This window comes from Dinoponera quadriceps, unplaced genomic scaffold (assembly GCF_001313825.1).
Source record: "Dinoponera quadriceps isolate SergipeBrazil2010 unplaced genomic scaffold, ASM131382v1 scaffold367, whole genome shotgun sequence".
Classification (NCBI taxonomy): domain Eukaryota; kingdom Metazoa; phylum Arthropoda; class Insecta; order Hymenoptera; family Formicidae; genus Dinoponera; species Dinoponera quadriceps.
The window spans coordinates 1,723,276-1,735,424 of NW_014554712.1; the positions used below are offsets into that span (position 1 = coordinate 1,723,276).

At 42.4% G+C, this 12,149-nt stretch overlaps 2 protein-coding genes across 5 annotated transcripts in view; one reads left to right on the top strand and one right to left on the bottom strand.

Annotated features, from left to right (window-relative positions):
* The window catches only part of LOC106741046 (hydroxylysine kinase), a 2,607-nt gene extending 1,438 nt beyond the window's left edge, over window positions 1-1,169 (top strand). The window contains exon 2 of the mRNA XM_014612611.1: window positions 48-1,169. Within this exon, the coding sequence (XP_014468097.1) occupies window positions 67-1,152 (1,086 nt within the window). The 5' untranslated portion in view covers window positions 48-66 and the 3' untranslated portion in view covers window positions 1,153-1,169. The remainder of the gene's footprint in view (window positions 1-47) is intronic.
* LOC106741043 (ADAMTS-like protein 3) overlaps window positions 1,163-12,149 on the bottom strand; it is a 236,339-nt gene continuing 225,352 nt past the window's right edge. For 2 of the 4 annotated variants that reach the window (XM_014612609.1, XM_014612606.1), the window contains 7 exons: window positions 11,813-11,973; window positions 10,954-11,043; window positions 9,607-10,747; window positions 9,139-9,227; window positions 7,696-8,076; window positions 7,240-7,393; window positions 5,779-6,441 (listed from right to left, as the gene is read on the bottom strand). In XM_014612609.1, coding sequence (XP_014468095.1) covers window positions 6,341-6,441; window positions 7,240-7,393; window positions 7,696-8,076; window positions 9,139-9,227; window positions 9,607-10,747; window positions 10,954-11,043; window positions 11,813-11,973 — 2,117 coding nt within the window. In that variant the 3' untranslated portion in view covers window positions 5,779-6,340. Of the gene's footprint in view, window positions 1,251-5,778; window positions 6,442-7,239; window positions 7,394-7,695; window positions 8,077-9,138; window positions 9,228-9,606; window positions 10,748-10,953; window positions 11,044-11,812; window positions 11,974-12,149 lie in introns of those variants that run through there. The other 2 variants (XM_014612608.1, XM_014612607.1) reach the window with 2 other exon arrangements.

Consider the following 12,149-nt stretch of genomic DNA (forward strand, 5'->3'; position numbering starts at 1 on the left):
CCCCCCCCCCTCCCCCTTAATAACTCGGCGGCTATTTTTGTGCGTAGCGCTCAGCGTCGCCGGAGCATGGAGTACAACGACACGCTGCTGATACCGGGCCAACGCATACGGCCGCCGGTGACGGGGGAGATCGCGGCGGGCCTGCTGGAGCGGCTGTACGGCATGAGGGCGACGAGCGTGCGCGAGCTCGACGCGTACGACGACCGCAACTACCACGTGCTGTGCGAGGAGGCGCACGCGAACCCGCACGTGGCTAGGCCGGAGACGGCCGGCTACGTCCTCAAGGTGATCAATTCGCTGGACTCGCTGAAGAGCGGCGTCCTCGAGGCGCAGAACGAGCTGATGATCTATCTCGATCAGCGGGGCGTCCGTTGCCCCGTGCCGGTGAGGAACCTGAACGGCGCTTACTTCTCCCTGGAGAGCCTGAAGAGCGACAACAGCATGGAGAGGTACGCGGTGCGGCTGCTGGTCTACCGGCCCGGCGAGCTTCTTCATCGCGCGAGGATGAGCGGCGAGCTGCTGCGGAAAATCGGCGTCCACGCCGCCAGGATCGACGAGATCCTAGCGGGCTTCGATCATCCGGCCTACTACGAGCACCGTACCCTGTGGATGCTCACCTCGGTGCCGAGGCTGCGGCAGTTCACGTACGCGCTCAAGAGCCCGTTGGACAGGCAGCTGGTGCACGACGTGATCGTCTGTTTCGAGAAGGAGGTGTTGCCGGTGACCGGACAGCTGGAGCAAGGGGTCATACACGGCGATCTGAACGAGCACAACATCATCGTCAGTCCGGACGGCGAAGACGTCGCAGCGGTGATCGACTTCGGGGACTCGCAGAGGACCTGCCGCGTCTTCGAGCTCGCCATCGTTCTCTGCTACATGATCCTGCAAGCGGCCGACGTCGGTATGGGCAAGTACGTGGTGGAGGGCTACGAGCGTGTGAAGAAGCTCAGCGAAGCGGAGAAGAGGGTGCTCAAGGTCAGCGTGTGCGCCAGGATGTGCCAGAGCCTGGTGATGGGCGCGTACTCGCACCTTCACGACCCGCAGAATCAGTATCTGCTGTCCACGCAGAAGATCGGCTGGACCTTGCTAAAGAGGCTCTGGCCGATGCGCCCGAGCGACGTGACGCAAGCCTGGGGCTTGGACAGTCCCTAAAGCGGCCTCAGCGAGCGATCGGTCGATTAATTCGCCGGTTAATTACGACGAAAACCGAGTTATCTGTCGAGGGGATGCCTGGCGCGCACGCTGCGTCTCTGGAAACGTCAGGCTAATTAATAATCATTCGAGCTTATTTACGGACACCGCCGTTTTTATGGTACGGATGGAAGGATGAAGTGTTGATCGTCAGATTACTAGGTCGGACGATCGAATCGAACGCGGAACAATCCGTGACATACCGTCGCATTCGATATATAACGCCCTACAAGCGCGTAATATTCCTAGAGTATCATATGAATATTATTAAATATTGAAATAATATTCTTATAATATTTTAAGAATGTTGTGTAATATTTTTTAATATTATAAGAACGTTCTTAGAATACTATAAAATATAAAATAATAATAATATAGAAAAACAAAAATTATATATATATATATAGAGAGTTGAATATTTTATAGTAGATAACCACGCGCATCCATATTTACAAATTCTAACATCTAATGTGACGTTTTACAGCTTTTACTTCCCCCCTCTCTCTTTCTCCTTGCCATCACGCAGGTTGTCACGCAAGCTAATAGACCTTCCCATCGTGGTGTGTCGTAATTGTTAAATTGCCTCTTAGACAGCATTTACTTCTATTGTAACGGCAATTTTACGCCACGACGTTGCCTGAATTTGCGCTTATGGATGCGCGCTTATTCGTCTGGACACCCTGAAACTGCGCTAAACTAACGATGGTCAATTATGGAGGCAATAATTCTATGATGTGTATTCGATCGTACGCGTATAACGATTTGTAATTGTAATGTAAGGTATTTGGAAATACAGTCGAGATTTCGGAAAAGATATTATTATTCTCGCAATCGTTATTTTTAACGTGTTCCGCGCTCGGGCGAACTGAAGCGGAGCGGAAGAAAATGAAGGAATATAAAGGGATTACAGGAGAGGATTGCAGCATGCGATACGTACTTAAGAAGCGGCCTCAGAATTCTAATCCCCCTTCAAATAAACCTGAACGAGAATGACTGTAGCGGTATTGTGCAGTGATATATCCTCTTGTTTTATTCGCATTTTAGGCAGTTACATATTTACATAGATATAATGAACAATAATGCTTATAGTACGGTACTAGGTGTGTGTATGTGTGTATGTATGTGTGTATGTGTGTGGAGCCATTTTACATACCTACATCGTAATATATACAAAAATGTAATGTGTGTACGTGTGTGTTCACGGAACTCATCTTCCCCTTTAAGAATCATCGTTATGCTGATTAACTTGGAAAATAACTTATCCCTCGAGTCGATATACCGTAAGTCGATTTGCTAATACGTTCGGAGTCGTATTATCGTAAAGTAAGTATCGATAAACAAAGTGTCTGTTGGGAAAGAAAGAGGAAAAAAAAACATAACAATGTGGAGAGTGTTGTATCAACACGCAGGTAAGTATAGCGAATTACCTACTCGCTTTGCTGCACGGAAAAAATCTAATATCAATTATGTTATCAAGATTTGTATGTAAGCAAGAATACGCAATCTTACGTCAAGATAAGTCTTGCTTACGTGAAAAAATTCTATATATATAGCTCCATTAAAAATATATTCTTATTATCCAAGAATAATTTTTATTTGAATTGAGAGGAGAAAGTGTCGGATATAGGAAGAACGGTATCTTTAAAATGATACAATTCTTTGTTTGATTTCTTAGTTTATACACGAGAACACGGGTCTTGAATTGATACTAATTCTTTCTCTGTGTGGTAAGCGCGCGAGTACGGTATGCTCGTTTGCGCAAACGACTTGCGCGCATTTTTGCCGATAGAAAATGTGAAAAAATGCGTGGAAATCGTTTCGCAAGCACGCACACCGCCAAGTCCGCGTCGAGTCCGTCTTTGAGCGAGCGCTTCGGGCGGATCAGCGAAGCGAATAGGTAACCTACTGTATTGACCTATATATGTTAATGCAACACCTTGTGATCACCACGTGACACTTTGTATATGGCAGTTACGTACTCTTCTTCGCAGTCTACTGGCCGCGTGATCATACGTATGGATGCACCGAAAGTCGCTTGTATAATTTCTCCCGATCGAGGCAATACGCCTGGCTGAAGGAGAGTATTTTTACGACTTCCGACGCGTCCGAATACATACAAAATCCGAATAACAATTCTCCCGCATTCTCCGTACATTTCAGTTCCATCATATCAACATATAAAGTCGTATTTATACGCGTGCATCTCGGTAATTTGTATTTACGTAGCTTGTAATATACCTTTATCCTTTACCTCTTTTTTCCCCCTTTTGACTTTAATAGTATCCTATAAATTATATATTTTTATCTCATTTATATACGTCAGCTCGTTTCTCTTTTTTTCTTTTTTTTTTTTGGCAAACCGCTTAGCTGTGTCGAGGCAAATTCGTTGATAGCGAAAATCTGTTCACAATCTCGTCAAAATCATACCATCGTACAGACATATAAGTACTCATAGGCGCCGCGAGGAGGAAGGGGAGGAACGGGGGTACACTCGTGTAACTTTTCGTATTTTAACGATGGACCGGAAAAGTTCTCGTAAGAAAAACGCACTCGTGTTGTCAATCGATTTCACTTCACGTGAAATGGAGTTTGTGAAATCGCTGTTAATATCGAATGTCGAGCTTATACATCGACTACTGTATTAATCCATTTCGGGTCGACTTGCAAAAATATTGAGAGATCCACGAGATCCAAGTACCGCTTTAGGATAATTGGGACCCAGGGAACTCAAAAAATCTAAAATCAGAATTTTCCGACTAGCCGTTTTCTCCGGAAAATAGTCAGGACATCCTTTACCTTGTTCACCTGATGAATCATAATGGCATGTCATCAACGGAAATCATCATTATTGACAATTTGAATTTTTGGCAGTAATACCACATCACTATTTCTTCAATTTTTTATTTCTTTACTATTTTCCATTGATTAATTAGAAAGGTAAGGCAGTGGAGTAAAAAGCGTGTATTTTTCAAAGTTTTTCCATCTTCCAACTATCGTCGAGGAGGTGATAGGTGGTGGCCATTTTCACCAGATAAATTTCTTTTCTGAAAGGCATAAGTCCAAACTATATTTCAGTGACAAGGTCTAAGTGGGAATTTACCTTTATCACAGATAAACAAATTTCTGAAGATAAGTAAACTCGCTGTTCCTATATAGGAACGGTGGAACGAAATGGGTTAATCGGATTTCTGCAATAATTTGAGAACACACTTCATGGTGGATTTCAATTTCTTAAAATAGATTTGCCGGTGCGTGCTTCCTACGAACAGATTTCGGCGGCGCCTATGATGTAATTAATCAACCCTTTATTAGAAATAATAGTGTAAAGAGGCCCGAATTCTCGTAAGATCTTACATACAGTCGTCGTCACCTGCACGAGGGATCGTTCCTATTTCAAAAACATCGAGTAACAAGTTCCACCGATGAGTTTTACACGAATGTGCGATAAATGAATATTCGTAATTCTGTTGAGGAGTTGAGTGTCTGATGATAGGTAGAGAGGTGAAGTGATCACAGAGGCACGTAAGTAATGTCGGGGCCCTTCAACCAACAACGAAACGGTCATGTTCACGAATTTTCGCCAGAGAGATTATTAACAAAATATTATATTACAATACTTATGTATTTTTATTGCTTAGGATCTATTGGCGTAAGACCGCCCGACGGGACGCTTATAGGCGCATAATGATTCATTCATAACTTATATTCTTATATAAGTAACGTTATATATATATATATATATATATATANAAAATATATATATAAATATTATATATATATATATATATATATATATATATAATATTTATATATATATTTTTTTCTTTTCCGTTCGTACAATATAATTTATATCCATAAAGACAAAACTAAAGAAGAGGGATAAACGCGTCAATAAATACGAGGAAAAAAAGAAAAAAAGCCCGTTCGCGGACATAAAGTATATCTCTACTGGATTATAGCGGAATGTAAGGAAATTCTTTGGAAACGCGACGAAACTCTGCTTTATGTTAATGCCCAAGAAGAATCTGGTACACACGAGGAGATAAAGCGGCGCATTTCAGCCTCGAGGGATAACTTCCCCCTCCGCTCTTTCGGAAACCAATATAATCGTAATTGATCGATTGTGCACTTGTCGCGAGAAGGAAGCGTAAAAAAATAAGTGCCGGACAAGAAATCGATTCTCTAACATGCTTTACGCGCGACACAAATCAACTACGCCTCGAAACTTTCCGAACCCGGTCTCTCTTTCTCTCTTTTTTTCTTTTCTCTTTTCTTCGATTTCTTTTCGTTTGTTAAAATTTGAATATCGTTCTGCTTAAAGCCATTTTTTCCGTGCGACTTAAAGCACCAACATTGACAACATTTAATAACGTGTCGTTTTCAACGGTACGTCGCGATAACGTCTTTTTTCCGCCCAGGACGTAGTAAATTTTTATCGCTCTCTTTCCTTCTTTCTCTCTCTCTCTCTCTCTCTTATTTCTCCTTCTTTCATCAGACTATAACAATATAACGCTTTCGTTAACTTTCTTGGACGAACGCCAAATTTCCATTTTCCTCTTTATCGTTACTTATTTCTTTTTTTTTTTGTAACTAGGGGCAATGAGCGTGCGCAATTAGGAATCGCGCCAAACTACGTGTGACATACGTTAGAAAATTATGGTTTAATTAGGAAACTGTCGAGGTTGACGGGTTTGTTTTGTTTTTTCTCTTTCTCTCTTTTTTTTTTTTACTTTTGCAAGAGGAACGTCCGCAGCAAGGATGGAGTGATTTCTTGCAACGATAAGACGAGAAAACTATTACGGCGAAGTAGTTTTGGTCGTTAGACTCTCTCTCTTTCTCTTTTTCCCTCCCTCAGAATATCCTTTATCTATAAATTGGACATCGTAATACTGTGCAACATGATTTCACAGTGGTACGCTTCTTTCGCGTGTTATAATTTAACTAACAACAGGCATCCCGAGTGCGTTTTACATATGTCATTAAGTAATTCCCCGACTAATCGCAATTTACACTCCTTGTGTCCCACGCGCACTCCTCGTCGTCATCATTATCGTTATTATCGTCGTCGTCATCGTCGTCGTCGTCGTTATCATCATCGTTCATTTTGTTTAATCCTCGCACACGTCACTCGCAATCAATTCTCTCGGACTTAGCGACACGATGCGCAGCACTGTTTCTTGTACAGCGGCACCCTGCACATGTTCATTATTTTCACTCTGCCGCACAGCTGCGAGTGATCCTTGCAGTCCTCTGCAAATGTTGCGCATACGGAACACTTGTTAATCGGAATATTGCACTTTGCGTTATATGCGAATTAACGCGAGATTAATATCAACGACGACATGACGTGATTAGATAAACACCAATAGTTATACAATCGTGTGTAAACCCTCTAATTCGTTGTGGAAACTATGGCCCCATAGTGAATTAGAGGCAGGGCTGGGTAAGTTAAGTTTTTATTTTTAACTAAGTTACGTTAAAAGTTATCTAAATCCGAATTAACTTAATTAAAAATTAAGCTAATAATAAATTAACTTATTAAAGTTAACAATTAATTATGCAAAAATCATATATATATATATATATATATATGCAATTTTGTAGAATGAACTTTTTAATTGTAGATTCAATTAATGTTTATGTATTAAATAAAAAAAAGTAGTCTATCATAAGAAAGTACCAACTGTTTTATGCTTAGGATTTCATATAAGAGAAGAACACTAACATTCAAAGAGATAAAAAAGTATGCTGGCATGGTTTTCTTATTTTTCTTATTTTATATTATAAGCTACTTGCGATAATGTTATATTGATGAATTGTTTTAACTTATATAAAAAAAAGTTAATACATTTTAATTTAACTAGCTTGAATTAAGAGATAATTCACTTAAAATTAACTAAGTTAAATTAAAAGTCATTAACTTTTTAACTTAAATTTTAACTGAATGACTAGTTATTACCCAATCCTGATTAGAGGTGTGTGAATATTGAAGTGTATGTAAAATATTAATATATCAATCAATATTAAATATCCCTTGAAGAAACCTACCCGGCGATTGAGGACAAGGCGAACCTCTGCAGGTTTTCATCACAGGCGGTCGTGGTATGTCTCTGCAGGCATTTCCCGCCGGCTTCTTCGTGCCAAACCAGACGCACTGTAAGATTCTGTATTTGATGCCGTCCTCCTCGCAAGACGCGGTGCACTGCAGTCGAAGAGCATCGTTAAAACATTAGGGATCATCGCAATTAAATTATGTTCTTTGTACGAAACGAACTTTAGTCAAACAAACACATATGCTAATATGTACATATAAATCTAAGAGACCTCTTTCCTTTCGTACACTGAAAAAAATTGCTATTTTCAAGTAAATATTTACTAAGAAGTATTGCAGTAATTAATTTTATTTGAATCAAGTAAAAAAATTACTACGATACGCCTTAGTAAATATTTACTTGAACGTAGCAATTTTTTTCCTCAGGGTAGCAATTAACATCGATCGCTTACTTCCGACCACTCGCCGACCCGCCAGACGCCCTTGCAGGCGTCGTTGTAGCACTCCTGTCTCTGCAGCGGCCTCGTAGCCTCGTCGCACTTGTTCGGATCCAGCAACGTGACGTTCTCCCGATCATCCTCCGATGCCAGCCGACAGCTGATGTCCCGCTTCTGCATCGCCGTCTTCCAATTGAAACACCTCGACGTCTCGCACGGAGTCCACTCGGTGGTGTGCCACTGGGGACACCTGCCCATTCCGCAGGGTCGCACTTTCTGCGGCACCGGATGACCGGCGTCCTCGCACAACGTCGCGCCGATCACCGTCCTCGGCGAGACGCGCGTGGAGTTGCCGTTCAACATCGCCGTGCGAACTGTGCACTGCGCGCCTCGCATCTGCGTAAAGAGATCACCTCGCAATACGTAAAATTCCGGCTCGCCTAATCAATCACTATATAATGGCCGCCTTTTAGTGTCTTTTTCCTTCCACGAATAATATTAATACCGACAATTTTGGGTGTTGTAAAAAATTGTAAATTAATAGAAGTATGAATTTCTGTTATGTATGACTGTTAAGTGTATATTTTTTAATAATATCTTGGTATAAAAAAAAGAGATTTTATGATGAATGTTAATATCAATGTGCCCATTTTAATTCTGTTCTGCAAAAGAATCATGTATCAACTGTGACCATGAATCGGAATGAATTCCGGTCGGATTCACTCAATTAATCTCAACATTTTTCTTGTATTTTATAGGTAATAATTGAACAATTCCAATCGGAATTCATTTCGAACGTGTCCTGGCCTTAACAGGAGTGAATTGATATTGGTATCACTAAATTTTTTTACTCATTAAGGTTAGTAATTATTGGTTCGTAGAGACTTTCCGAAGATTGCAAAATCCATTGTTTAATAATTTTTTTTACAAGATCGAACTTTTCAATAAAAAGATTAAATTTTCTGATTTGTTATAACTCCTATTTTGCGAAATATTGTTTTCTTTCCAAAACAATAAATATCGTTCCGTGAACTTATAACTGTAACTTTAATGAATAAAAAAATGTATTGATACTAATTTTAGATCATTCTTGTTAAAGCCAGGATAGTTACCGTTGATACACGATGATATCGTTCTTCGTATCTTGATATCGTTCAAGAAATATAAATTATAACTTAATCTTTGTAAATTAAAATATATAGTATGAAAATAAAACAGCGGGACATATTTTTATTATAATTTCTTATTTTTACGTTTCATCGTTTATCCGTTTTTCGAACATCCAGCTCACAGTTTCAAGCGTTTTTCAGACAATTCCGCGCAACAACGATCTAACCCAACAAAATAACCTTCTTGTAAAACATTTTTTCTCGTAAACGTGAACTTCCCAGAACGGCACGAATCCGTAAAATTTTTAATGATCGATAACGGTTTGAGGTGTAAAAAAAACGATCTTACCTGGAACCCACTTCCTCCGCAAGTTTGAGAACACTTCGACCAGTCGGTTGTGACCCACTCGAATACCAGACTTTCCGTGTTGTCCACAGCTGAGTTACAAGTCTTTCGTTTAATTACTGAACTATTCAAACCACCAAGAAAGAAACAGAGAGAGAGAGAGAGAGAGAGAGAGAGAAACATAGTGTGTAAATGATCGTATCATAAAACAACGGAATATGTTTTCATTATAGTTTCTTATTTTTACGTTTCATACTGTCGGAGAAACTAAAATTTCTTACAAATATTACATTATCAGGCTTCTTTTAGCTCGAAATAAAACACAGTATAAGCATAGAAATAGTCCATCTTCCAACGGAAAATTAAGCCACATGTCTCATTTTTATAAACTCTTTTAAAGCTGCCATACAAATTATGTCAAAGTAAAAAGTAAGCTCTAAGAAAAATGATTTTGAAGACATTGAATCTTACCTAACACAGCGAGGGATTCCACGGCGGGGTCCTTGGTCGTGTTGTCCTCCGCCACCGGAGTGGAGGTCAAAACGGCCTTATCTTCGTCGGTCGATTGTTCCCCCTCTTTGGAGATTTCCTTTAGATTAAGCGAGGAGGCCTTCTCCATGGAGCCGGCATGATCCTCCCGATCGCGAGATAAGTTTCTCGCGTCTTCGTCAGGCACCTCCTCGACAACGGTCGAGCCTCGATCATCCATCAACGTCGAGTCCTTGCCCGCTCCTCCGCCTCCGTCGAGGTTCCTGGTGGCCGGGAATCGCACGATTGTATAATCGGTCGTGCGATTTCCCGTATGCCGCACGATCTCCCGCTCATCCGACTCGTCGTCGAACAACGCGTCGCTGTAATCAATTGTCCCGTTCGCGCGATCGCGACGACGCGCCGATTCCGGCGCTGTCCTCGGCCGGTGCTGCTCCTCCGGGTTTCTCGCCGCCGCCGCCGGCGTGGTCGATGGATCTCCGCCGGCTCTCCTCGCGTTACCATAGGCGGCACCGTGATTGATGAACTTATCGCCGTCGTCGGCAAAACTGCGCCTCTCTTCGGGCGATTCCTTCTTCTTCGTGCTCGACGAGTCCTCGACATAGTACACGTCCATCCCGGCGTCTCCCGGAGACGTGCCAACGGCTCCGCTCCGTACGTGATCCTTGGGCGTGGTACTCCACTGACCTTTCGACCCGTCCCCCGACTCGTCTTTCGACCGTTCTTTCGACTCTTGCCAATACCTTTTCACATTTTTCAGCGACTCCTCGATATAATCGATATTAGGTTGCTTGGCGGTAAGCTTGTTAGCCGCGACGGGCGCCGTCGACACGACGTTGTCGCCCTGATGCTGCAACCCGAACACAGACTCCAGGTCCAGGTCGTAGGGATCGACGTCGATGAAAATCCGCTCCTCGTCCGGGCCGAAAGTCTTGTCAGGAATAATCGTGTTGCGATACAAACTGTCGAAACTGTCTTCAAGGCTCTGGTACGTCAGATCGCCCCCCTTCCCGTTCGACAATCTGTACTTGGTGGACGCCGCTTTGCTTCCGCCGTCCCTCGCGGAAATGGCCGCCTTGCGGTTGTCGCTCGTGCTTACTTCGCTACGGAACGGCCAGTAGGCCTGTCAAAAAGCGCGTTAACAATGAACTAGTGGAGATTTCGGAGTGGAACAACGTGCAACGTGCCGTACGGAGTGCTGAACGCTCGCTGATCGGAAGTTTACAGGAGCGTTAACATACACCGCTCGAGGGCAGGCGAGCTAGCGAGAGAGCGAGCGCACCCGCACGCAGCAAGTTCGTTAAGTTCAGTCGGGCGTTAACATCTTACCTTCAAGCTCGATATCAAGTAGCTCAAGTGCGGCACCAGAGCGGAGGCGCTCGATGGAGCGGCCGACTCCACGGATTCGTGATGCCCCGGCTGATTGATCAAGCAGATCGAATAGCCAACGCCGAAGAAAAGTTAGTCCACGAGTGCAGGGTATAGAGAATACACAGAGAGCCGTCACCGGAGAGAAGGGGCAAAAAGGGAAAGAGAAACCCGGGAAAGAAAAGATCACATATGAAATTTACCCGTATATGACTATATGTAATCCTGTATGCCGGCAACGGAAGTCCGAAAAATACTGTTGTTGTACAAATTATTAGGTGTACAAATTAACTCGGCACCCTTGCATTTAATGTCCTTGTAACTCTGGTTCAGATTTCAATTTTCTTACGGAGTAAAGAATCTCAGAAAATAATGGAAATTATCTCGAACGTTAAACTTGTACTTGACTTTTTGTAAATAAACTTTAAATTTCATGAAAAAAAAAGCACCGAATTAATTTGTATATCTATATGCAAATGCGATCGAAGTGCTTCTGGCTACTTGTGTTTCTGACAGCACATGATATCGAAATTTCATTAAATAATATATCTTTTTTTCGTATAAATACATATATGATCATGTATGTAACCACATATATGGGCAAAATTCATATATGATTTTATATAATTATATGTAATCATACATGATCATTTTTTCCCGGGAAGAGAAAGAGAAAGATAGAACGTATGTTAATTTCGACAAAATTCATGCGTATGCGTAATTTCGTTAAGCGAAGATGTCAGAGGTAACACGCCGGATTATTTGGATTATCGTAAGCGTACGATCCTCCGACGGGATCGGATTCGTTCGTGTGGTGTACCTGGTTGAGAGAGGTGACGGTCTGCTCTTTGTGCATCATCGTGGCGTCCAACGGCGCCGGGCTGGTCTTCTGCTTCTTCTGATGCGGTTTCCGCGTCGGTTTGCTGGGAAACGCCCGCTCGTGACTGATGTCCTCGCTGTCGAAGCGGTTGCCGTAGGCTGCTGTAACGCACGAAATCGAAGTTGCGAGACCGAAACTCTACCCTATCGATCACTCCTCAGAACATACAGTTGTGTTAGTAATCGATACGAGAGGTCTTGGAAAATTTAATGGAGGTCTTGGAGATCGTCGAAGTTCTGAATTTCCAAACATCGGCGACAATGTGCCGTCCGGTTGC